The sequence below is a fragment of the Hyposmocoma kahamanoa genome, unplaced genomic scaffold (genome assembly GCF_003589595.1).
Source record: "Hyposmocoma kahamanoa isolate Upper Pololo Valley unplaced genomic scaffold, ASM358959v1 84, whole genome shotgun sequence".
Taxonomy (NCBI): Eukaryota; Metazoa; Arthropoda; class Insecta; order Lepidoptera; family Cosmopterigidae; genus Hyposmocoma; species Hyposmocoma kahamanoa.
Window position 1 is genome coordinate 4,724,927 of NW_020654229.1, and position 24,060 is coordinate 4,748,986.

The window sequence follows — 24,060 nt, forward strand, 5'->3', positions numbered from 1 at the left end:
TCTCACTACCGTGCACGGGTTCCTAAAGAAGTTTAAACAAAAGTACCAGGACTTCATAATAAGAAAAGTGGTTACAGACCGATATTACAGAAAATAAACAAAAACAGCACGTTGGAACTAGATTTCCATAGACTTTTAAATAATGGTTGCAGTGGTTGTATTTCATTATTTTAATTTACTAGCAGAAAATGAGTTTTTTTTAAATACTTTTTTATTTTACTTTCAATGTAGTTTTTTCGCAAATGTATTAAAAAACGTCGTTTGATACACGTGCGGATTTGTCATTTTCACTTGTCTCGAGTCTTGACCCTCGCCTCTGGCTCGGGCCAAGAAGCCTCGAGACTCGCGAATAATGACTAACTTTCCGCACTTGTATCAAAAATAACTATTGTCACTTAACCACGTTTTAATTTTGCGAACGGCATGTTAAGAGCGTTCGTTTTTATGTGATTTGTCATATTACAAACGTTCTTTTTTATCACACTACCTGTAGTGTGGATTGTCTATGATTTGTCTCGAGCGCATAAGTCACATGTGCGCCTGATGGTAAGCTACACGCCTGTCCATAACAGTTGCAGTGCCACTCAGAGCTTTAAATGGCAAGAGATCTGAGGGGCACTGCCACTGCGCCCGTCACCCTGAGACATAAGCTGACAAGTCCCATGTACCTGTAATTTCACCACCACCTTTACCCGCTCACGCGATGCGCTCATCCTGCCGCAAAATGGCGGCTATTTGGTTTCGCAAATTAGAAAAGGATTCAGTTTAAATACAAGTTTTTAAAAATAAAAATTATTATTCTGCATTTTAGCAATGCAGAATAATAATTTTTATTTTTAAATAAATACCCTCCGTACTACAACAAAAACATCTCAAATAAAATGCAGTAATACAACGCAAATCCTACACTTAAAAAGCACTAATCAAATTTTTTGTGTACTTGGGTAAATATGATAATATTCCGTTTGAGTGGTTCTAATGTTTACCATGAAATTACTCCTTAAAGTATAGTTTATAAACATTTATATTCAGGGTAAACTTAAAAAAGGCAACTTACGGTATGTTTTCAATAAATAAACACCGACATCACCAGCCCAAACAATAACACACATGATTGTCGTGACGTATTTTTGAAGTTGTTTATTTTTTTTTAAATGACAGACCCAGGCATTAAAAACTTTATGGTTTGCTAGAGTAGTTACCAAAATAGGTATTAGTATTAGTTCTTTTACCTGTTATAACTTCGATATCCGATAAATCAGTATAAAATCATCACCGGCACCTCTAGGTGTGGTATGCTTCCAGAGACGCATGAATCGTGTGAGCGGATATCCTTCCAAACAGAAACTCAGTAATACTCAAAATTACTGCTTGGCGGCAGAAATAGGTAAGGCGCTCTACTGCTACTAATTGTGCAGTCCTTTGCAATACTCAGAGCGGATGAAGGGATATATTTAACTCACAGGTTTAACTTAAAAAAGTTTATTTTTGCATTAAGTTGTAACTTTGCAACGCAGCAAATGCCAGTAAACTATAACCATCAATGCAATTTACTACAATTTTGTTTAAAATCTGGGCTAATTTAGTTAATGTACATTTTTTTTCACAGCTACCCTCAAAATGCTTTTCTTCTTTCAAATTTGGATTCCATTTTTTCCGCCAAATCTCCGTTACGGAACTCTTTTTTAATATTTTATCTTCTTGACTCTGTATCTGGCCGAGATTTCTGTTCTTCAGCATCATATATTCCGGTACCAACGTCTCAATTATGTGAAATATATAGGTCAGGTTTTCTACTTCTTCTATATTTATGATTTCATACAAATTCTCCGCGTTCATTAAATTCGTATGAACTGCTTCAAGTATTTGTGTTACTTTATCTATGGTATAATTCAACGTATGAATAGATCTGTTTAGTAAACATAGACGCTGGAAGTTTTCTTCTTTATTCATTAACTGAAAAATGTATTTAAATTACAAATCGTATCAAGACAGCGTAGTCGGGTATTTAGTACCTAGTCGTACACTAGATGTCGCGACGAGTCACAAATAGCTTTTTTTTTAAATATTAAGGCTTTGCCCTCGCATTTAGCCTATGAAAGGATTGGGAAAGAAGAATTACAGCTTAACGAAGAGGTACGAAATTTGGATGATAAAGGATATGGTCGGTTGGGTAGGTGGGTAGCTATTATATATCGGCATACATATTAATGTACATTACATACATTATGTATGTCGATATATAATAGCTAAAGTAAATACAACATTTGCAAACCGAAAATTCAGCAAACGATCGGCCCATTTGTACAATTTAATTAATAAGGCATTAGAAATATACGCCAAAAGTTATAGAGACTGCAAGAAAGTTATATCAAATAGCTACAATCGAAATCGTATGAGAAAACCGAAGATCTATTAGAATACTTGCTTTAAATACACTACTTTCCTAATCTGTGCAACAGGTTAACACACATACACACACACTTTTCATATACAAATGCACACACACTAACACAAACAAACGTTTTAAGATTCAAATTAAATTTAAAATTAGAAGTTAAGAATGTTGAAAATTGTTAAAAAAAGAAATCGTTTAAGAATGTTTGTTTGCGCGTGTGCGTGTGCGAGTACGAGTGCGGGTGCGGGTGCGGGTGCGGGTGCGGGTTCTGGTGCGGGTGCGTGTGCGTGTGCGTGTGTGCGTGTGCGTGTGTGTGTGTGTCTAATCATAGCAGACAAAAGAAATAAACACATTTAAATAATAAAATAATAAATAAGTAATATTTATTATATTTATTATTTATTATAAATAATAAATAAGTTTTGCCGAGTCCTGAATAATCACTTTAATAAGATACGAGTTTTGAGAATAAGGCATCGTTTTATTGAAACAGGTTAACGGGAATTGGGTGAAATCCAATAAACGGGATTCATCCCCTAATTTGCCACCCTTAGAGGTGGAATATTATTATCAATTAATACACTAGCAGCTCTATATGTACCCCCTTTCCAGCAAAAAAAGAATCGTCGAAATCAATTCACAAATGCTGAGAAATCACGTAACATATACACAACGAAAGGAAACTAATGCTTACGACGTTTTCACTGCAGCTATTGCCTTTGAAAATACCTTCAAGCAATCTTTCGATGGTCTGCAATATATCTTCTAGAAATGAAGGGTATTTTTCTTCTTCATGCAACTTGTCTATCAAATTACCTATTACCTGAAAATGTTGACTATTTTATAGAGAATGCTCTTCGTGTATTCAAATGTTTGAATATTGTGATAGCCAACTCAGAATTTAACTTTGTTTACCATCATATAAACTCAAATATGACTTATAATCGCCACATTGTCACTCATAAGGCAGATTTTCTTGAGAAGAAACTCCAGGACTTGCTTTCTGTATTTTTTTTATAAACCAAGTGACGGGACCAACAAGTCGTGTGCCTAATGTAAAGCAAGTTGCAGTGCCACTTAAGAGCTTTAAATCGCAAAGATCTGGGGGCACTGCCATTCCGCCTGTCACCCTGAGACACAACTTGACAAATCCCATGTGCCTGTAATTTCATCAGCATCTTTAAATCCGAAAAACAGTAATGCTCACATTACTGCTTGGCGGCAGAAATAGGCAGGCTGGCTGTAGTTCTCTGGACAAACTCTTTCATAAGAAGCTCTACTACAACTACGAGTGAAACCTACCACATAAAAATAGCAGTAGAGCTTGTAAAAGAGTTCGTCCAGGGAAGTACTGCCACCTTACCTATTTCTGCCGCCAAGCAGTAATGTCAGCTTTACTGTGTTCCGGTTTTGAAGGGTAAGGGTGCTGGTGAAATGACAGGCACTTGGGACTTGTCAACTTATGTCTCAGAGTGACAGTGCCCCTCAGATCTTTGCTCTTTAAAGCTCTGAGTGGCACTGCAAGTGTTATGGACAGGACTTACCATCAGGCGCACGACTTGTTCGTCCCGTCACTTTATATTATAAAAAAGTTACTAGTGACACACTCGTCACAGGTAAACTAGTGGATCCTGTACCTGTGATATTTCCTTAGTGATGTCATCGGTAGCAGCTACCAGCGGACATTGTGCTAAGTGAGCGAATAAACTGTATGCCGATTGGTTCAACCAGTTCTGTGACAATTGAACTGAAAGAAAAAATACCAGTAGGTACGTCATCAGTTTTGTTCACAGAACAATATAGTAGAAGTGGTTAGTTAGCGTCTGACGCGTGCCAACTATAGGTCTCGAAAGTCCTATCTGAGCTCAGTCCGCCATATTCACTTTGTATGGTACGGTTGTGTCATTCTTTCGTGCAAATCCTCTATAAAATGCCTTATTGTGCTGTTTTGGAGTGCAAGAATGATAGCCGCACCAAAAATATTGCCCGTGGCGGTATTTCATATCATCGGAAACTTTTATTTTAGTAAATTTTCATTTTACCGAAATAGTTTTTTTGTTAAAAGAACCGAAAGCAAAGCTTATACCTCTGCAATATGGTCGCTTCTTTTTTTGGAGAACTAAATCAATAACTCCAATTCGTCGTGGTTTAGCAATGAACCACTAGATGACATAGACATTGATTGAAATTTCAATATAATATCAAAACGTCGAAGCTTGCAATAATAGGTGTTGAAGATATTGAATTTTCAACGATATGCCAACAAGGTGAAGTTTAAATTATATTAAGAATCCAGAATTTGTTATTTCTTTTTAAATTTGAAACTACGACTAATCAATGTCAAGATTTTGTAGCGTTTCAAATTGAGAATGTGTGAGTTTTGGCGATTACGGCTCTGATAGTAATCGAAGCATAAATTGTTTTTTCTTCCATGATTTTGTTCATCGTCACCATTATGTTAGCCAACAAACTCATCGAGACCAATAATGCTATGAGCCAAAATATCACAGCATACGATAAATTTTCCTGTGAGTAGTTGGGCTGGGTAATCTGCAGACTGTCCTGGACCAAACCTGTTAATTTTCTTGAAATCTTGACCACTGGTCACGGTAATTTCATTAAAAAAAATTCATTACATGTTTAATCTATAATACATTCATAATATTTATAATATTTACATTTGTAATATCTGTTATTTTGCTAAAATCTAGTTAAGTAATGGCCATTGAGTCTCAATGTCAATAGAGCGTCTGTGGAATATTAAGACTATGGCTTTTGTTGACTCCACATAACAAAAAAATAATTGTGAAATAGAGCAGAGTCCCTGCCACTCGACCCAAGCAAAATGAACCGTATTAGTATGGGAAAAATTTGAATTGGAGCTGAGGTAGAATCGACTCTTAATAATTGGTAATAACAATAAATTGCTGATAAAACGAGATAAAAATTAGGATGTGCATAGTAATTTTCAGAGATGCGCCGAGTACAAGTTTTACCAAGTAACCGAGTACCGAATATTACTCGGTTTAACATTTGCCTAGCCGAGTACTCGGCCGAGTTACTCGGTTCATTACAACCGGAACGCGATTATCCTAAAAGTCCCATTGCTCTAGAATTAGACCGATATTTCAATGAAGGTTTATTGTCGCGAGAGCAGAGTCCTTTCCAATGGTGGGCAGGGATAAAACAAGATATCCAAAGCGAAGCGGGTGATATGTATGAAGAAAAAAGGAACAGACTATTACCTGAACGCAGAAAACCTTGTATTCCTACATCATAACTTGCCTTTGTCAAATTTTTAATATTAATAATGTAAACTTTTTTATTAAATTACTAAATTGTTACAAGTTACAATTGTCTAGAATTTATAGTAATAAATCTCTTTTGAATATTTTAAATACACTGTTGGTGCTACTTTATTATGTCTATAACTGTAATGCTTTATATTAACCGAGTACTCTTCTCATGAACCGAGTTATTCGGCCGAGTACGTGTAGTAAAAAAACGGCCGGGTGTACCGAGTACAGAGTAGCAAACGAGTACTCGGTGCATCTCTCTAGTAATTTTCATGGTAGTTTTAGTAAGGCAACATCGATCGCTAGTGATTGAATGTTTTTTTTATATAATCTCAAGTGACAGGACGAACATGTCGTGCGCCTGATGGTAAGCTACACGCCTGTCCATAACAATTGCAGTGCCACTCAGAGCTTTAATCGCAAAGATCTGAGGGACTGCCACAGCGCCTGTCACCCTGAGACATAAATTGACAAGTCCCATGTGCCTGTAATTTCACCAGCACCCTACCCTTCAAAACCGAAACACAGCCATTGCAACTAGATTTTAGCAGAATAACAAATATTATCATGTTTTGCAATACAATCTCAATGGAATCCTAATGGAATTACAATGACCAAGAAAATTACCAGAATTGGGACCCAGATGTTCATCAAGCTTAGAACCATCCCGATTAAATTAACCATCAAATAAAAATGGCTTTGAGAGCAGTACATTCGTTTGTGAGCTATAGCGCCTCAAACAGACAAAGGCTTGAAACTTATTAACTCCCCTCTTTTTAGTCAGGGGTAAAAAAAAATTTTATACATCTCATACTGGAAAGAGCACTACTGTCTTACCGCTTTTGAATGAACTTCGACTATGCGAGTCACTCCTGTACCCCGAATCTGTGAGGTAGCCATCTTCTTTTTTATCAAGTCGTTTGTTCAAGTAATTCTTTACTTTGTTCAATTCTTCTACCACTTTGAAAGGTATTAATTCTTTTTCTGAATCTTTATGTACTACTAGAATATTATTATGTTTCTTATCTATATTGCCATCTTGAATTTCCGTAATACCTGTTTTATTTTTTTCTATTTCCTGTTCTCGTATGGTATCGTTCGTATTAGAATCTTGTGAATTTTCAATTAAAGTCCATTCATATGAATTCTGTTTGTTCGTTGGAAAGTTCTGTAATAATTTATATCTTTTACCTTTCCTGTCAATGACGTAATCGATTTCAGTACATTGCATTTGTGTTATTTCCATTTTGTTTACATTTTGTACTGGTATCTCTTCATTCTGAAAATTATTTTCTTTTTGTACTTGCATCTCCCCATTTTGAACGTTATTTCCATTTTGTACTTGTATGTCGACTTCTTGTTCACTGTTTTTATTTTCTACAATATCTTGTAATCCGTTTATATCGTCTTCTATATTTTGCCCATTTTCTATTATACTTTGTCTGTCTTGTACATTCATTTCAAAATCTTTCTCATTGGCTATATTTTCTTGACAAATACTTTGTAAATTACCGCCATGTTTATTCGAAATAAGTTTATTTCCATACACGAAATTTTGTCTTATTTCAATATTATCAAACTGTGACTGGCTAATATGCGTATCGCTATCTGTTATATCATATAAAGTGTAAATAATAGTTTTTTGAGTATCTGTTACGTTTTTTTCACAATTAATTGTATTATCATTGTTTTTTTCTTTTGTATTGATGTTCATATTTGTAAATTTAGCTATTTTTACGTCATCATAATATGTATGTTGATTGTCATTTTCAAAACGTTCGTTACTTGAGTCTTTTATAATATTTTTTCTCACTTTAGATAAAAGTTTTTCATTAACGTCCTTGGTGTAAAATGGTACAGTTTCATTCATAGTAATCTCATTTCCGTCAGAGTTCATATTATTCGCATCGTTATTATTAAAAATGTTATTCCTTAAATTATTATCACTATTACGGCAATTTTTGCCTTCGTTTCTATTGTTTCTTGTATTTTGTATTTGTTTGCTTATATTTTTAGCAACTTTGTGAGCCATTTCGGAGTTCTTTAATTTATTTGTCATAGTGTTGTCCTGTAAGTCATCTGTGTGATTGAAATAAGGAATTTCTTTATGAATTACATTAGATTTTTGTAGAGTACAGGCAGAGTTATTGTCATTATTTGGTGCATTGAACTCTAATTCTTCACAATAAGTACTTTCGGTACAATTATGTGTTGATAGAAGGCTTGGATCCTGAAATTATGATTATTACATACTAAAATTCAATACGCATATTTTATAAACAAAAATTTACGCTGACGGCGGTATCGTGCGGTTTAGAGAATTTACCAAGATGAATAAGATGCTTCAACCATATTAATTGTCCATCTGTATAAATATTGTTTCTGTTATTTCATATCGTTTGAATTTGACTTTGTAAGCACTATATTGGGTATCGTGCGGCTATGCGACACGGAGGGAATAAACAACATCACGTACTGCTCTGATCCCAAAGTAAGTAACTAAATAAAGCACTTGTGTTATGGAAAGTGGAAATAACGACGGCACCACAAACATCCAGACGCGAGACAATATAGAAAAATTAGTTTTCTTCAAGGATCGAACTCGGGACCTTAGAGATAGCGACAACATGAAAACCGGTGTGCATGCCACTCGACCACTGAACGGAGTAAAATGACATGTGTAGGGTTGCCGGTTTTCATAAAATTTTAAATAGTCATGTCGTTGTTGTCGACAGTTTGTATTTGTGTACAGTAGCATTGGTTTTGTATGTGTGTCAATTGTTAAGAGGCAAGACATGCTATGCAGAGGTTTTGAGTCGTGTGGGTCTTTGCGTTCCCGATGGGTATGTGGAGTGGCGGCGCTTCAGTTGTTGACGATTCCTCGTGGGAGAATCAATCTGCTGGACAGGTGACACGAGGGATGAGGACTTTGAACGTTATTGATGGGAACATTGATCTATTTGCCTGTTATCTGTGTGATTTCAATAAAATAGCTTTATTTATAATGTGTTATGGAATATAATGACAGTTTGTTACGTAATATGGTATAATATAATTTTAGTCGATACAATTTTGAATATAACATTAATGTTGTTCAACACCAAATGACAATTCTCTTCAACACCAACAACCTAATGAAATTAGTCCTGTAATAATAGTTGATAGATTATGTACGTAAAATAAATAAAGTTTTATCGATAGATCGTGATAGAAGGTAAAATTTTGACAAAAATGTCTGAATTGTGAATGTAACGACGTTCTAATTATTGCTAATTACGTTATTGCCTTCTTTATTCTTATTATGACAGTTGGCCTACTATAATTCTATTTTGATTATCTATAATGAATTAAAATGAAAAACTTTAAAATATGTCTCCTCTTTGTATTTTTAAAAGATATAGTTCTTCTAAATGTAGTGTATGTATGTATGAACTAACAAAAAATGACAATTCAGATGAACCTGTGCCCAGCAGTTGCACGAATAATGGGCCGATGCTAATTCTAATGAAACAAGCTCGGCTATTTATTGCATAACCGTAACCAACATTCACTTGATAGTCGATAGAATATTTACCGCTGCAATCACTAACTGCTTTGAAGCGCAACACTGTTGCGCGATGAACTGACATTGTACTCCATCTTCAAAATAGACAGGCTACTTATGGGTAAAAGGCATTGACTTACAATTATATGGAACGTCGGGTCCGCGCTAAAAAGTGTCCGCACTTGTAAGGCGCTAAAATCGTATACAGAGCGCGACACTCCGCTTTAGTCTTCATTTGTTCTACTGACAGCGCGATACTACGATGACATTACAGTTTAAATTTCGAATAGGTTGACTTGGGACATTTTTTTCGTGGTTTTTGTATTAGACCCGTCGTCCACTTATTTGTAAGTCAATGGTAAAAGGGAAAGTAGTTTAAATTTTGTATATAAGAGATTTTGCTTCTTGGAGACATTGCTTTTTATTTAAAGTAAGTAATAAATACTACATCCAAAGATTTTTTTAAGTACTTGCCTCACCTGGGAATTGAACCAACCGAATGTGAAAAAAATCACCTATATTTTTATGACGTCAACCGAATGGATAAAAAATAAGGGTTAAATTTCTTTTAACTTAGTATCTTTAATTAAAAGAACACCATGAAGTTTTACATTTAAGTTCAGGAAATTAATGCGTTTTACTGCTGACATTCTTACATCAAGATGGAACTTCTGTCGTATAACATACATATCGCACCCTTAGTAATATAAGGGCACAATCCAAAAAAAGTAGATTTTTGGGAAATTTGGGAATTGATAGGGACTTAAATAATAAATGGGATCAAACTTATATAGCTCCATATTTCTGTTATATTTTTTGTACTATATGGGTCTAACTTGAAAGTGTATTTTTAACTTGCTTGAAACTTATGGAATTTATTTATATTTTTTTTTTTATTGCTATTTATAATACATTTATCAAAGAACAAATCTGCCAAATTTCATATTTACAACTTAAATAATAAGCATATTATTTGAAAAAATAGGTGTAATGTAGGAATCCAGAATCTTAATACGCGATTTCCCAAAAATCTACTTTTTTTGGATTGTGCCCTTATATTACTAAGGGTGCGATATAATCAGTGGTCGCAATAGGGTGTTTCAAATGAGTGGATACATTTCTACAAGTAATGACATAGTGGTTATAATCTCAGTACAGAGTACTAAAAACACCAACCTCAACAGGACGGGGAATTGCATCTAAGTATTTCCCAGGTTTTATTGAAATCGGAAAGTGTCCTAAACCGGATTCGTCCCCTAGTTTGCCACCCTTAAAGGTGAAATATTTTCTTCAAATTTAAATGGAACTACTGAGGTATCCTCTTTTAAAGTAAATAATCTCAGTACAGAGTACTAAAAAAAACCGACCTCAAATGTACGTGGAATACAATTACCAAGTTTTGAAATCTTAAAATTAAAATCGGTTAACGGAAAGCGCGCCAACCCGGATTCATCCCTTAGTTCGCCACTATACGGCACTTGACACAGAAGATAATAAAAATCGGTTCTCACTACTCAAAGTATATTGAGAGAGAAAAACGCCTTGAATTGGAGAATAGCAAAATCAACCATTAAAATAATTCTGCCCTCCTAACTAAGAGTGCAGCAACTAAGTGAAACCTGTTTTCGAGAAAAACGTGGCTAAGGAAAATAATTTAAACTAACCTAACCTAACCATAACGGCAGTAAGTACCTAAGATACTGCACTTATTATTAGATAAATATCGTACTGTTAATTAATCTAGAAACTACATATTCAAAAACAAATTAATAATAATATATACCTATAATAAATAAGTGCAATATCTATTAAGCTTCTGCAGTTTTTGCTAAAAATACACTTCATATTGATGCTATTTTCTAATGTTTTATACAGTCGAAACTTATAATTTGTTAGTATTTTCTTACTAAACATCGACGTAAAGAGGCAGCATGCTGCATTTGCTTGAGGTTTTTGAGACTATCGCTCGCCTAATTCCGTCCCTTCACTTTTTACTTTCCTCTTTAAACTTCCTTCCCTTCTGTAGTGTTAGCAACGACTGAGTAATGCCACTGGTATTACAAGCGTACATGATAGGCTACGGTACGGTACAGTGTTTGTTGTATACACAGCTGTTTGTTCAAGAAATAAATGATTTCTATTTTTTGTCTATTTCCCAAGTCGGACAAAGAGTTAATTGGATTGGGAATATAAAGAGATGAGAAAATATAGTATTTTATATAGATATATTAATTTCGTACATTTATAAAATTAGAAGAAAGAAAATTCCTGTATTGTTTATTTGTTCAAATCCCAGATATATGAACCCTTCTTAATCACATTTCGATTGACAATAAATAATATTAAAAAAATCAAACCTTGTCTTTTATTGAAGTTAGTTAAAGTTCGATCTCCTTATTACAATTACTTAGTTGAGGAATTATAATTTGAGGTCACGTATCTTTATTAAAGAACTATATTATTTTATTATTAATGCTATGACAACTGCTATAACAATCATTCAGTCTTCTCTGATTAATTATTTTACTTGAGACCAACTTTATATGTCAAAAATACACTTTTTCACAAGTATTTATAAATATTACGCATTACGCACAGGAAGCGGACGACACACAGGAGTATTTCACCTCAAAAGTTGCTCAAAATGATTTTGTGATTTTTATCGATTTGACATGTAAGTAATAAAAAGCAGTTTAAAGTCATTATATCGTATTCAAAACACATATTTCTCGTTCTATAGAAAATTAATTGCAAAAAATATAATACTAATGAGATTCATAAGACCCATCGTCATCTTCATTATACCTAAGATGATGTATCGTCCGATGCTTCCGGCAGCAGAAGTTCCTATGTCTCACTGAAGAAAAATTTACTTTTTTTCTGTGTCATTTGCATTGTACTGCTCAAAAAAGGATCAGAATTTAACAAAAGTCTGTGTAAAATGTAAATGCGGGACTTTTTTATTTAAAAACATTATCAAGAACAACTAAGTTTTAAGTTACACACAAAGACTTAATTGGTATATAGAACCATATGTGAATATAGTGACTACAAAAAATTTCGTTATTTTTTATTGTGGGATGTGTACGGTAAGAAGTATCACTTTATCAAGTGCAATCCGGAAAATATAATTTTAAATTAAAGTACGTACGTTCCTCTTCAATATTCATCAATAGGTATTACAAAACTTTCACCACACATAAACACAGAATTGGGTTGAAAGATTATGTTTAAACAGCAGCGCTGAAATTCCCGTTTAGTGGTGTAACGGTTACTAGCTTTAGCGAAGCCGTTTTATACATGAATTTAACAAAATTTTTGAAATCGACTTTTGATCGATTTTTGCTTAGAAATACACAGAGAAATATTCATCTCAGTCTCAACACTAATTTTTGCCATTAGCTGAGAGACGTCTTCTCACCAATTATAACTGCAGTATCCTATACAAGTTATTGCAGTTTTATTAGAATTGCAACTACAAAACGTTATTGTCTTCCTTATAATAACTGCAGTATCTAATAGATATAATACATAATAAGCTCCAAGATGGTAGATTTTGTGAAACATACATAAAATAAGTGCAGCAACTATTAAATATTGCGTTTATTGCTAGAATTCCATCGCCATTGACTCAAATTTGACTCAAAAATTATATAGTAACTAATCTTACTGCACTTTAAATTAGCAAATGTTATATATTGTACTAAGTTACTGCAGTTTCACTTCCTGTATTACAGGGTTCTCATGGGAATTTTGATACGTGAATTAGAGCCAAATATAGATCTAGTTTTGGGGTTAACGTTTATGTATTTAACTCAATTTCGTCAAAAATGCTAGTTACTGCACTTTCCATTAGGACGGGAGAATTTCTCCTTATAATAAAATTTAGGCGCTATTTATAAAAATAAATCTTTAAGCGTGTCCAGCCATCCTTAGAAGTGGATGATTTTCTTCAACATTAAATGGGACCTCTTTCCAACAAAAAGAAGAATCATGAAAATCGGTTCACAAATACCGGAGTTATCGCGTAACATACATACAAAATAAAACATAGTCGAATTGAGAACCTCCTCCTTTTTTTGAAGTCGGTTAAATAAACCAAATATTAATTAATTACTTTTCCAATTTCAAATTTACGGAAATAGTTTTACTACATCATAAGATAAAACTACTTACCTAGGAAGCTGAAGTTGGATTTTGAAGTAAGTGTAAAAAGTGTATTAGGTAACAAAATCTTTTATTTTTAAGAGCTACAAGCAAAAGCTTGTTTTAACTAATAGGCCATTAGAATTGCTTTAAAATCCAATTTCAGTTTCCTAGATGCATAGTTTTATCTTACGTAATTAATATTTGGTGCACGGTAAAAACAGATTACTTAGAAAAAGACAAAATTCTTTTTAGAAAGACCATTGACTTACAATTATATGGACGTCGGGTCCGCGCTAAAAAGTGTCCGAACTTATAGGGCGTTAAAATCGTATACAGAGCGTCATTCACGCTTTAGTCTTCGTTTGCTCGACTGACAGCGAAGCAAGCAAAATTAGGCAGTACTGCGATGACATTACAATTTAAATTCAACGTTTTAGCTTTCTCATATTCCTTTCATTGTCACTACGTTTAAATAGGTCGACTTGGGACATTTTTTTCGTGGTTTTTGTATTAGACCCGTCGTCCATTTATTTGTAAGTCAATGATAAAGACAAATATATTAAATCCAAGAAAACAATCCTCTCCCTATAGACGCTAGAGAATAATTACTTGATAATAGTAAAAATAGTCTCAAAAGTGTATTTTAGTTATAAGACAGAATTAATCCAAGACCAATTTAATTTACTTAAGTCATAAAGCTACTCTAGATTCAAAAAAACGTTTATTAGTTATTAGAAATTTCTGATTTTGACTTGAAAAAAAAAGAATGAAAAATTGAGAGATACTTAATTATTTGACTGAAGATTTATGTTTTCTATATTTAAGTGTGTAACGCTGGTCAAGGAAGGGGTTCCGTAGTACGACGAATTAAGACGCAGACTACAGTGGTAGAAAGGCGTATATCATCAAAAATATAAAAAGGGTAAATTTAGGGTTATGGACTCAACTATACGTCTCGTTAGGGTGACAGCACACAGCTTAGTGCCAAACCTTAAAGTAGCAGGAATGGGACTGAATCGTCTCTAACACTTGAGTGCTGTTCAGTGTGATATAAATGCTACAGCGGTAGAAATCATTAACAATTTTAATCATTTGAGATGACTTATACAATTGAAGTTCACAAAACGATAGCGCGTTTCAGAGTACAACTAGTGCCATCTAGCAGTGGCGCGATGGAACTAATTGCATGTTAAAGTTGTGCTTGTTACAAGACAAGTGTAGTTTGATTTCATGCTGAAACCAAATTTCTTAAATTATGACTACAAAGAACACACTAACAAACTAGAAAGAGATACTACGTATTGTTTCTTTCGAAAAATGACTGTCTAGGATTTTTATGATTACAAGCACAAGTAAAAGTAATCGTTACCGCGTGCGCCTTCGGCGACATGTCACGACAACATTGACTACGAAAACGCAACGAAATGTTGCTTTAAAAAATATACTCAAGAATTTAGAATATTAATCTAAATAGCAAAATACTTCTTTTTTTGTCTAAGAATATATTTTCTTAAAATAGACCCAAGAAATTTTGAATTCATTTAAGATTGTTTAAATTTGATGTAAGTAAAAATTTCTTGCTGTAAGTAATGTCCAATTAATTGATTAGAAATGATATAAAATTCTTGGAAGTGTATTTGTCTAAAAGTTAGAATAAAGTTAAGAGTAAAATTGTTTTAGAAAAAGATAAGCAGTATTTTTGTAACGACAATATTTTATTACTTTTAATAAATATTCTTTCAGAATTAGCAAATATTTTGAGAAATTGCTCTTTTATATTAATAGAATTCCTTTTTTTCTATGTGGTTTTGACCACTCCATATAACTGCTTGTGTCTATGTGTAGACATTAATCTATTCATTTAAAACACCCTATTCCGACCATTTCATATTTTTTGAGACACCAAATGACGGGACAAAGAAGTTGTGTTGGTTTGTTGGTTGGTTGGTGGTAAGCGACACGCCTGTGCATAACAGTTGCAATGCCACTCAGAGCTTTAAATGACAAAGATTTGCGGGGCACTGCCACTGCGCCTGTCACCTAGCAACATAATTGACACTTGGCAGCAGAAATAGATAACGTGGCAATACTTCCCTGACATTAAATGTTTCACAAAGAACCCTGTATCGCGGGTGCTATGGACACACACAAATACAACCACAAATGACACCCAAACTCACGACAGAAATAAATGTAGTCCATATGAATATTTCTCCCGGCCAGGGAATCGAACTTGGAACCTCTGCGTGGCAGTCCGGCGTGGTAATCGTTCGGCCACGGAGCCAGTTGAATTATTATTTTCAAAAGTAACGTATTTTAAATTATCGTTCTATTCATTAAATCGAATCTTACCTGTTGCTTTTTATGTCGTAATACATCCAAAACATTTGAAATCTCGTCACAACCTAACAAGCAGTCATTTGTTTTCTGCACGCCAAGATCACCCAAAACTGACGCACAATCATTACTTTCATTACGCGAATTATCATTTTCATTAGCACCATTAAGGCTTTGATTGAATTCAATAAGAACTTCTTCGTCGAAGTTGAAATCGTTGCTATTGATACTGATTGCATCTACATCCATTGTTTCAATTAATTTGTTTTTTAGCACGTCCACATATTGGTTTACTGTTAATTCTGTAGGTTTACTTTTTAGAATAGCAATGGCGACGGCTACGCGGTATTTTTGAGACACATAATGTACTGGAAAAAAAACAGGAATAACTCGGCGCCCATTGATTTGGAAAAATAATAACCACATTTTGATACTTCACATAACACGACTTACCGTAATCGTTTGTACTCATTTTCCGCACAAATTTTGTAGAAAATCGTGAACATAATAATAAAACCTGAAATTTAACTCAAATTAACAGTTTTGTTTAACCAAAACTTGATAAAAATCATAATTGTTTTGGCGCCATGAACTTTTTTTTCTTCGTTCCGTTTGAAACAGGCGAAGGTCAAAGACCATACTGCCTAGTCATTAGTTTCTCTTTTTCTTCAGTAACGCCATGAACTTTATTAGCTGAAGGTTTTGTAATGCACGGATTTTAATAGGTATCTGTGAAAAATAGCTATTACTTAAATTTTCTTAAATTAAATTAAAATTCAAAGACGTATTCAGCCAAACTAAGCAGTCTCCTTAGTGTCATAATTTTTAAATTGACAATGTCAAATTGTGTTTGTGATTTTTCTTGCATTTTTCATTGAATTTCCTTTGAAAAAATAAAGCTTTCTTTAATATTCCACCGAAAATAAAAATTTATGTATTTACTTTGACCAAAATGTCTTCCAATTTTTCAAACAAGCGATATGGCACTGTATGTAATATTATTCGGCCTAAGCATATTTATGATAGCGCTAGTATTGGCTATTATAAAAAAAATGTTCTTCTGTTGGCAAGAAGAGCACAAAATAGAAAGAATGATGCTAACTACAGTGGACAGACCTGGTAAGATTTCCAGCTAACTAAGATAAGCCCCTTACAGGCGCGTGGCCTTGTTAATCATAGTAATACATACCCACCTACTGCTTATTCATAAAATACCTAGTACCTGAGCCTAGTACTTAAATATCGTTAAATACTTAGAACAATAACGCATAGAAACCTAGTCCGCACACGCTAAGTGAGGCAAATTGAAGCGCGCCCAAAGGGTTTACACGAGCGGGCGGGCCTTCAGTGCTCAAGGTCAACTTGCACCGTGAACAGATCAAGAATTTTAGCTAAAAAGACGAAATGTGCGGTAAATGAGTGTAAAAATACGTCAGACAAACATAAAATAGATACTAACATCACATTCCACAAGGAAGTAACGCGTTTCAACTTGTATTTTTATATAAATATTCACTAAAACCGAAAATTAACCTACTACTAAAACTAGCCTACATGAATTTGATTTTTGCCTCACTTGTAACAGTTCGTTTGATATGAAACTATCATTCTATGCGTTATTATTCTAAGGTTAAATACTATAAGTCTGTCTTGAAGACGGAGTTAAATGACAGTTCATTGCACAAAAGTGTTGCCCGCTTGCAAGCAGCTAGTGATTACAGTCGATTAATATTCTATCGACTATCGAACGTTGGTTACGCTTCTGAAATAAAAGTTGAAATGTTTCATATGATTCATCATCGGCCCATTATACATCCTACTGCTGGGCACAGGCACATTTGAATGGTTGATTTTTTTTAAATTCATTCATACATACTCTGAATTTTGAAGTACATGTATTAAAAATACAAATAGGAGAAAGATTTAACGCTTTACATTTGAATTTAATATACATAACCAAATCCGCCTATCGATATTAAAATGTGTATGTATAAAATCGATTTTTATACTAACAGACCAATTGTCAAAATAAGAATAAAGAATACAATAATGCAATTGGTAATCATTAGAACGTCGTAACATTCACAATTCATGTCGTCGGTTTTTGGCAAAATATCTCCTAAATTCACAATCTATCGATAAAACTGTCGACAACTACTACATGACTATTTAAAATTTTACGAAAACTGGTAAACCTGCAAATGTCATTTTACTCTATCTTCAAAAAAGACAGACTATAACCACCTCGCAGGACTATATTGCTAACACCAGAAACTACAACTTTTGTTCTATAACTTTTTAATTCACCAGATTTAACTTTCGTACAAAAACAAACATATTACAATAGATCGCTCTAAGCTGCGACAACTCTGTGCGGTAACAAAAGAAATGGCTCAATTTTACTATTCCTTTTTACAAGGCATTTGAGGTAGTATAGACTCTTAACTTTCATAACCGGAGCGCAGTAATGCTGACATTGCTCGGCAGCAATAAGTAAGGTGGTAGTACTTACCTGGAAGAAACCCTTTCACAAGAGGCTACTAAACTACAGTGTCCCAATGTAACATCCATTTAACTTTTTTTTTATTTCCTCAGCTGTCTGCGTAATGATATGTATGGAAAAGTGCGTAATACGACAGCGGAAATATGCGGACAACATAAGCATATTCGATGTCATTGATAAAAGTGATATTAGTCTACAGAAGAACAGATTTAAAACATCAATTGGGTCCTATGTAGAACATACCATTTATGTGAATAAAGACAAACACACTTCAACAACTTAGGGTGAGACCAGACGAGCGTAATTTTATGAATCGTGAGTCGCGTTTTTTGAATCCCGTAGTTTACTTTCGACTATAATTCGGTTGAGGCGCCAAATGAACCTACAGTAGCTGCTTATCCAGTGGCGTGTGAGTGATACTCGAATGCAGTAATACAAAATAATACGTACCTAAAGTCTACTTTCTTAGACATACCACAAAATTAATAGTACCTCGATAGATTACGAAATATTTAACCACGCAGGTGGTCCGGCCGCAAAGCAGTACTCTCCCACCGCGCCACCTTGGATTTAGAAAAACGTGATACACTTTCATGAAAGCAATATTCCCAAAAAAAATCCCCGAAGGGTACTTTTCATATAGCAAGTGTAGTTCCACTAATCGGGTTATATTCAGTTGCCCTTTGCCTTTGGTACAGACCGGATGCCATCAGACGACTTGGAAGTATATGGAGGGAGTTGCTATTATATTTTTTATTTATAGCTATGTCAGATGAAGAAATGCGTTCAGATACGGACTGAATTTAAATGATTAATACTCATTTTTAGTATATAAAAGAAGCAGATTTTATTTACTTTATATTTTTGTTTTTTATTGTATTTATTACATTTAAAAGTATGATGTTTGCCGAGGGACATTGAGAAAATAGAAGCACTATACAATAGATGACACAAATGCTTAGAGGCAACTAAAATACGTTCATGTCGCGCCCCAACCGAATTACAGTCGAATCTAAACTGCACGACTCAAAAAACGCGACTCACAACTCACAAGATGACGCTCGTCTGGCCTCACCCTTTGTACGGTCTGTCTGTACAATTTAGTCAGGAGAAGTCGTCTGCTCGCGTCGGAGGTTTAGACAGGACTGCCCTCGTTGTCTTTTGTCCAAAGAAAGTCGGTCTAATTTCGAATCCTGTCAGTCTAGTAAGTCTGTCTTTGTGGCCTGTCAGTCGGGTCATCCATGGAAGCTGGACGTTGGTCATCCATGGAGGCTGGACGCGACACTCTTGAAGAATGACAAATATAGATTTGGAACATGGCGATGTTGAGGATTAATTTTTTTTTTCTACAGATGTAATTAATATGCTGCCACTGAAATGGGACTTCTTAAACCAAAAATTGAGTAACACACTTCACACATCGGCACATTTAACAATACTGTGATAAGAAAAACAGTATGCAGTGTTTTTCCAAAAGACTGGCCGTTTATATACTTTATTATTATTAGATATAATTTGAGAATAAAAAATAGTTGACAGTCATTTTTTTATTAATTTGTTTTAATTTCCTATTGTTAGAAAGAGGGTACCTCAGTAGTTGTCCCATTCTAATTTGAAGAAAATATTCCGCCTCTAAGAGCGACACACGCGCGCGATTTTAATCAGCGACGCAAGCGCGCGACTGCATCGATACAAACGCGCGATTGCATCGCTACAAATAGTGGCGTGACTAGGAGGTTTAGATTAGGGCGAGCCAAACAAGTAGGGTAAAATCCATCTTGTCGTTGACGCGTCGTTACTCTTCAATCTCTAGTTTCAGACGCACTTGCTTGTCGCGGACGAGCTCAACATTTGTCACAAAATTTCGGTTTATTGTTTTTCACCCACTTTCCGTTAATCGATTTGAATAAAATTTTGCAAATAGGTAGATGTAATTTCACAAACTTTTGACGTTGGTTTTTTGTTATAAAAAAGTTATATAATCTCCTTTGTTTTTATTCCGCTATATTGCCGCTATGTATGTGTATGTTTTTATAAGACTTTTGTGGTTTTTTTGCTCGTAATTTTAATTTATAATCACACGACGATCCCGGATCAGTGCCAAGAAACATGGCAAATAGACTTTGTGATAATGTAAAACTCTTAATTGTGTAATAAAATTATTGAATTTATGTTACTATGGTGTATTTTTCTTCTAACCTTTGCGGATTTAAACGTTAATAAAAGCTTGTGCGCCTGGTATTAAGCGACACGTTTGTCCATAGTATAGGTACTACCATGGCACCCGTCGCCCTGGGACATGAGTTGACAGTTTCCCCGTGCCTGTAATTTCACCAGCACCCTCCGACAGCTTGGCGGTAGATATAGTTAAGGTGGCAGCAGGTACTTGCCTGGACGAGTTCTTTCTTACTAAAGCTTTGAATCAGCAATGTTCAAATCTCAGTCTATATATCTATGTTATAGAATTCGTACCAACCATATTAGTACACAGTAGTCTAGTGCCATTACCTATATTTAAAAAAATATAATGACAAACTGCATTTTTTTAAATTACTTTACGGCTGGAGGCACATATAGTCAATTTTCAAAAAGTTAAAAAGGAAGCTTATTTAAGTACAACAACACAATAAAATAATTTCAGAATTTTTTAACAAGTCATAATAATAACGCACACACATAGCACGAGCGAAACCCTATATCGCGGATGCCATGGGCGCACACATAGACAACCATAAATTACACCCAAACTGACGAGAGAAATAAATTTAGACCATACAAATATTTCTCCCGGCCCGGGAATCGAACCTGGGATCTCTGCGCGGCAGTCCAGCGTGGTAACCGTTCGGATACAGAGGCAGTTTAAATAATCATATTATGTATAATTGATGGTGATATTTATCTAACCAACCAAATCTTGCCAAAACTTGGAGTTTTGCCCAAAACTGAGGAAGAAAACATGTAAATAGAGATGTTAGTGGCATTACGTTTAATGAGGACTGGCTTCCTATTTCAATTGTGTTTTTAAAAAACAAAACTAAGCCATCTAAATGAAAATATTTACCCAGTTGACAAGTTCAATACAGTCGGTGTTATTATTATAAATAAACAGTTCTTGAGCCAAAAATAATTTAGCTACAGGATCAAAATAATTTTCTTTTTTACGATTTCAAGCGATGGGATGAACTAGATGACTGATTCATGCGCATGAGCGCATGGTGGTAAGCGACATGCCTGTCCATGACAGCAGCAGGAGCACTGCCACTGCCCCCGTCATCACGTGACATAAGTTGACAAGTCCCATGTGTCTATAATTTCACAGCATCTTTACCCGAATGGAACGCAATAACGTCACATTACTGCTTGGCGGCAGAAATAGGTCAGGTGGCATTACTTCCCTGGACGAACTGTCACGAGGATCTAGAAATTAAATTGAACGACCAATTAAAAAATGTACAATGTGACAATAAATTATTAAAGCCTTAGAGCAATTTCTCCTAAATGTAAGTTTTAATCTTAGGAAATGATAATCTTAATTATATGCTTCGGTATCTTACTGTAAAAACGTATACAGTTCCCCATAAAATAATTACCTTAGTTATCCCCAATCCCGCCGAAGTATATATGGTGCTTTACTTAAACATGCTCAGAATGCTAAAGTAATACATACTTTAAAAAAACCCACAAATTTTGTCATTTATTATTTATTTGTCATTATTCAAACACAGTTAAAAAAAGAGGAAAGAATAGTTTTTAGATATTGGAAGAATATTTCAGTGATTACTTCTTCCATATTATAAAATTAATAAATTAATAATTAGATTAAAGATTAGCATTAGATTAAAATAAGTTCGATCTGTCTCTGTTTCCCGACACCCTTCAGGGTTTCATATTGTTTGATGTTTACATAAAAAAATCATTCAATCGAATTTAATTTAGTCTGGTTTCCATTAGAAACCGCAGCGGCGGCGGCGAGGGTTGCCGCAATCCTCTACATGCAGACGGACGTCGCGCGCGTTTTTGTGTAAGATTAATATTTTTACAACCAGAATTTATTAAGAATTTAGATATTGACGAACTTATCTCACATATCCGTGAAAGACCGGTCTTTCGGTCTTTTAATTGTTCTAATGACTTATCCCAGTTGAATATTTGCCACCAAAACTACAATTTTCGCGTGGACAAAGTTTGATCAAGTACCCAGTCTCCCACATACTGGTAATTGCAATACTTTCAATGATTTTAGTTAGTTCTTCTAATAGTGAATAACATACATGGAATTGTTTTTCTTAAAAGCGTACACATTTTACCAGAACGACTATTTTATACAATGAAGTAGAAAGTGGACACACCAGCAAAATTGAAAATCGGAACATTAATATTTTTGATTAATTATTATTGCACAATAAATATTCCGAAATGTTTGCCCTAAACTCATTTTACGTCTAATTAAACTATAAAAAATAAATCATTAATATTTCTTCACTTTACACCTGGTTTCTCAGCCTGGACTCGCAAAATTTACGAATGAGATATTCACCCAAGTATTAATAAAAATTCGTCGCTGCAGCATTACGGGATGTGGCATTTGAAAAAGTGAAGATCGATCGAATGTAACATCGTACAGGCACTTGTTATTTTTCTGTCTATAAATAATACAAAAGACCAAATATCTCATGTAATAGACATATTTAAGAAGTTTATTCATAAATCTTGCCAAATTATGCTTTGGTTTCTTCAGATTGCCTGTTTGTTTGCATATTTTGATGATTGTTGTTAACGATTATTTTGAGATAAGTGTTGTTTTTGGAAGCGTGCATATTATCGATATTGTGTTATTAAAATAATTCACTACGAGGTTTTTATTATTTTATTATTATTATTATTTTTACTATTTCAAGTTTACCTACAAATCAAAAAGAAAATAGTATAGTTGGAAATCATACATTGAATCAAAGTCCATCTTCATTTATTCGCTTCATTTTGAAGAGTAAAATTTTAACATATCTTTGAATTTAACTAGATTACATGATAATGCAATTCCATCGTTAGGTTTATTGGTAAATAATTTTATATTTAATTTAGATTAAACACGACTCATTTACTAGGCATTATCAGTTCCCGAAAACAAAATTATCCACTCGTTTCCGATTTTTTTCCCACTGACAACTCTAACTACTAAAAATTCTTATTTTATACAGCCAGCAATACAAAGACCATGTTGGTCTAACGTTGCCGGGTGAAGGCCAATACCAACGTATAGACAGCCTATTTGCCTTGCCTTGCCTTACCATCGTTCGATGTCACTCGCCTAGCTGACCGAGTGAAGCGAGCGCTAAGGTGTACACAGCTCGTTTGACGTGACTACTTGTCTCACTTCGGAGAAGTATCGATTTTTCTGCACAAATCGAAGGCGCTCGACCAATAGCAGTCAATTGACATTGTATAATCAGGCATTTGCATGCTATTTAATATACGCGAAACATTTTATTCTACACTGTCTACACACTAACACTGTACATACTAACACTGTCTCTTGTTACATCTCCTGTTATACCATGATTTAAGCAAATAAACGTATGATAATAATATTATTATTGATAATATTACTACTTTTATTTATTTCCAAAATTAAATGGAAGTATTAAAGATTCGCTTAAATCAGTCACTGATATTAATTCTATATCAATGCATAAATACAAAAAAGCTTACACTAATTGGAATCTGTTTATAAATTTCTCTATGAAAATTCATTCAAGATTGACTTGAAGGTTGGAAATGTATAGGATTTATATTTTTTTTTTTTTTTTTTTTTTTTTTTTTTTTTTTTTTTTTT

At 34.2% G+C, this 24,060-nt stretch overlaps 1 protein-coding gene and 1 long non-coding RNA gene across 2 annotated transcripts; one reads left to right on the top strand and one right to left on the bottom strand.

The window, feature by feature from the left end:
* Window positions 1–1,482: 1,482 nt before the first annotated feature.
* LOC113234420 (uncharacterized protein PF11_0213-like) lies at window positions 1,483–16,196 on the bottom strand. Its single transcript, XM_026469730.1, has 6 exons — window positions 16,178–16,196; window positions 15,847–16,092; window positions 6,547–7,302; window positions 4,036–4,145; window positions 3,093–3,221; window positions 1,483–1,956 (listed from the first exon to the last, which is right to left on the bottom strand). Exons 1-6 carry the CDS (start codon window positions 16,194–16,196, stop codon window positions 1,483–1,485), a joined length of 1,734 nt encoding a protein of 577 aa, XP_026325515.1.
* A 447-nt stretch (window positions 16,197–16,643) lies between these two features.
* Window positions 16,644–19,820, top strand: LOC113234530. The gene is made up of 3 exons (XR_003310797.1): window positions 16,644–16,843; window positions 18,320–18,511; window positions 19,332–19,820. It is a non-coding gene; the product is annotated as an uncharacterized LOC113234530 (long non-coding RNA).
* Window positions 19,821–24,060: the final 4,240 nt, after the last annotated feature.

Bases quoted from the DNA above. Each gene is read 5' to 3' on its own strand.
- LOC113234420 (XM_026469730.1), bottom strand. The intron at 3,222-4,035 runs GTACAGGATCCA...CAACATTTTCAG, and splicing joins TCACTAAGGAAATATCACAG to GTAATAGGTAATTTGATAGA. The intron at 1,957-3,092 runs GTAAGCATTAGT...TACATTTTTCAG, and splicing joins ATAGCTGCAGTGAAAACGTC to TTAATGAATAAAGAAGAAAA.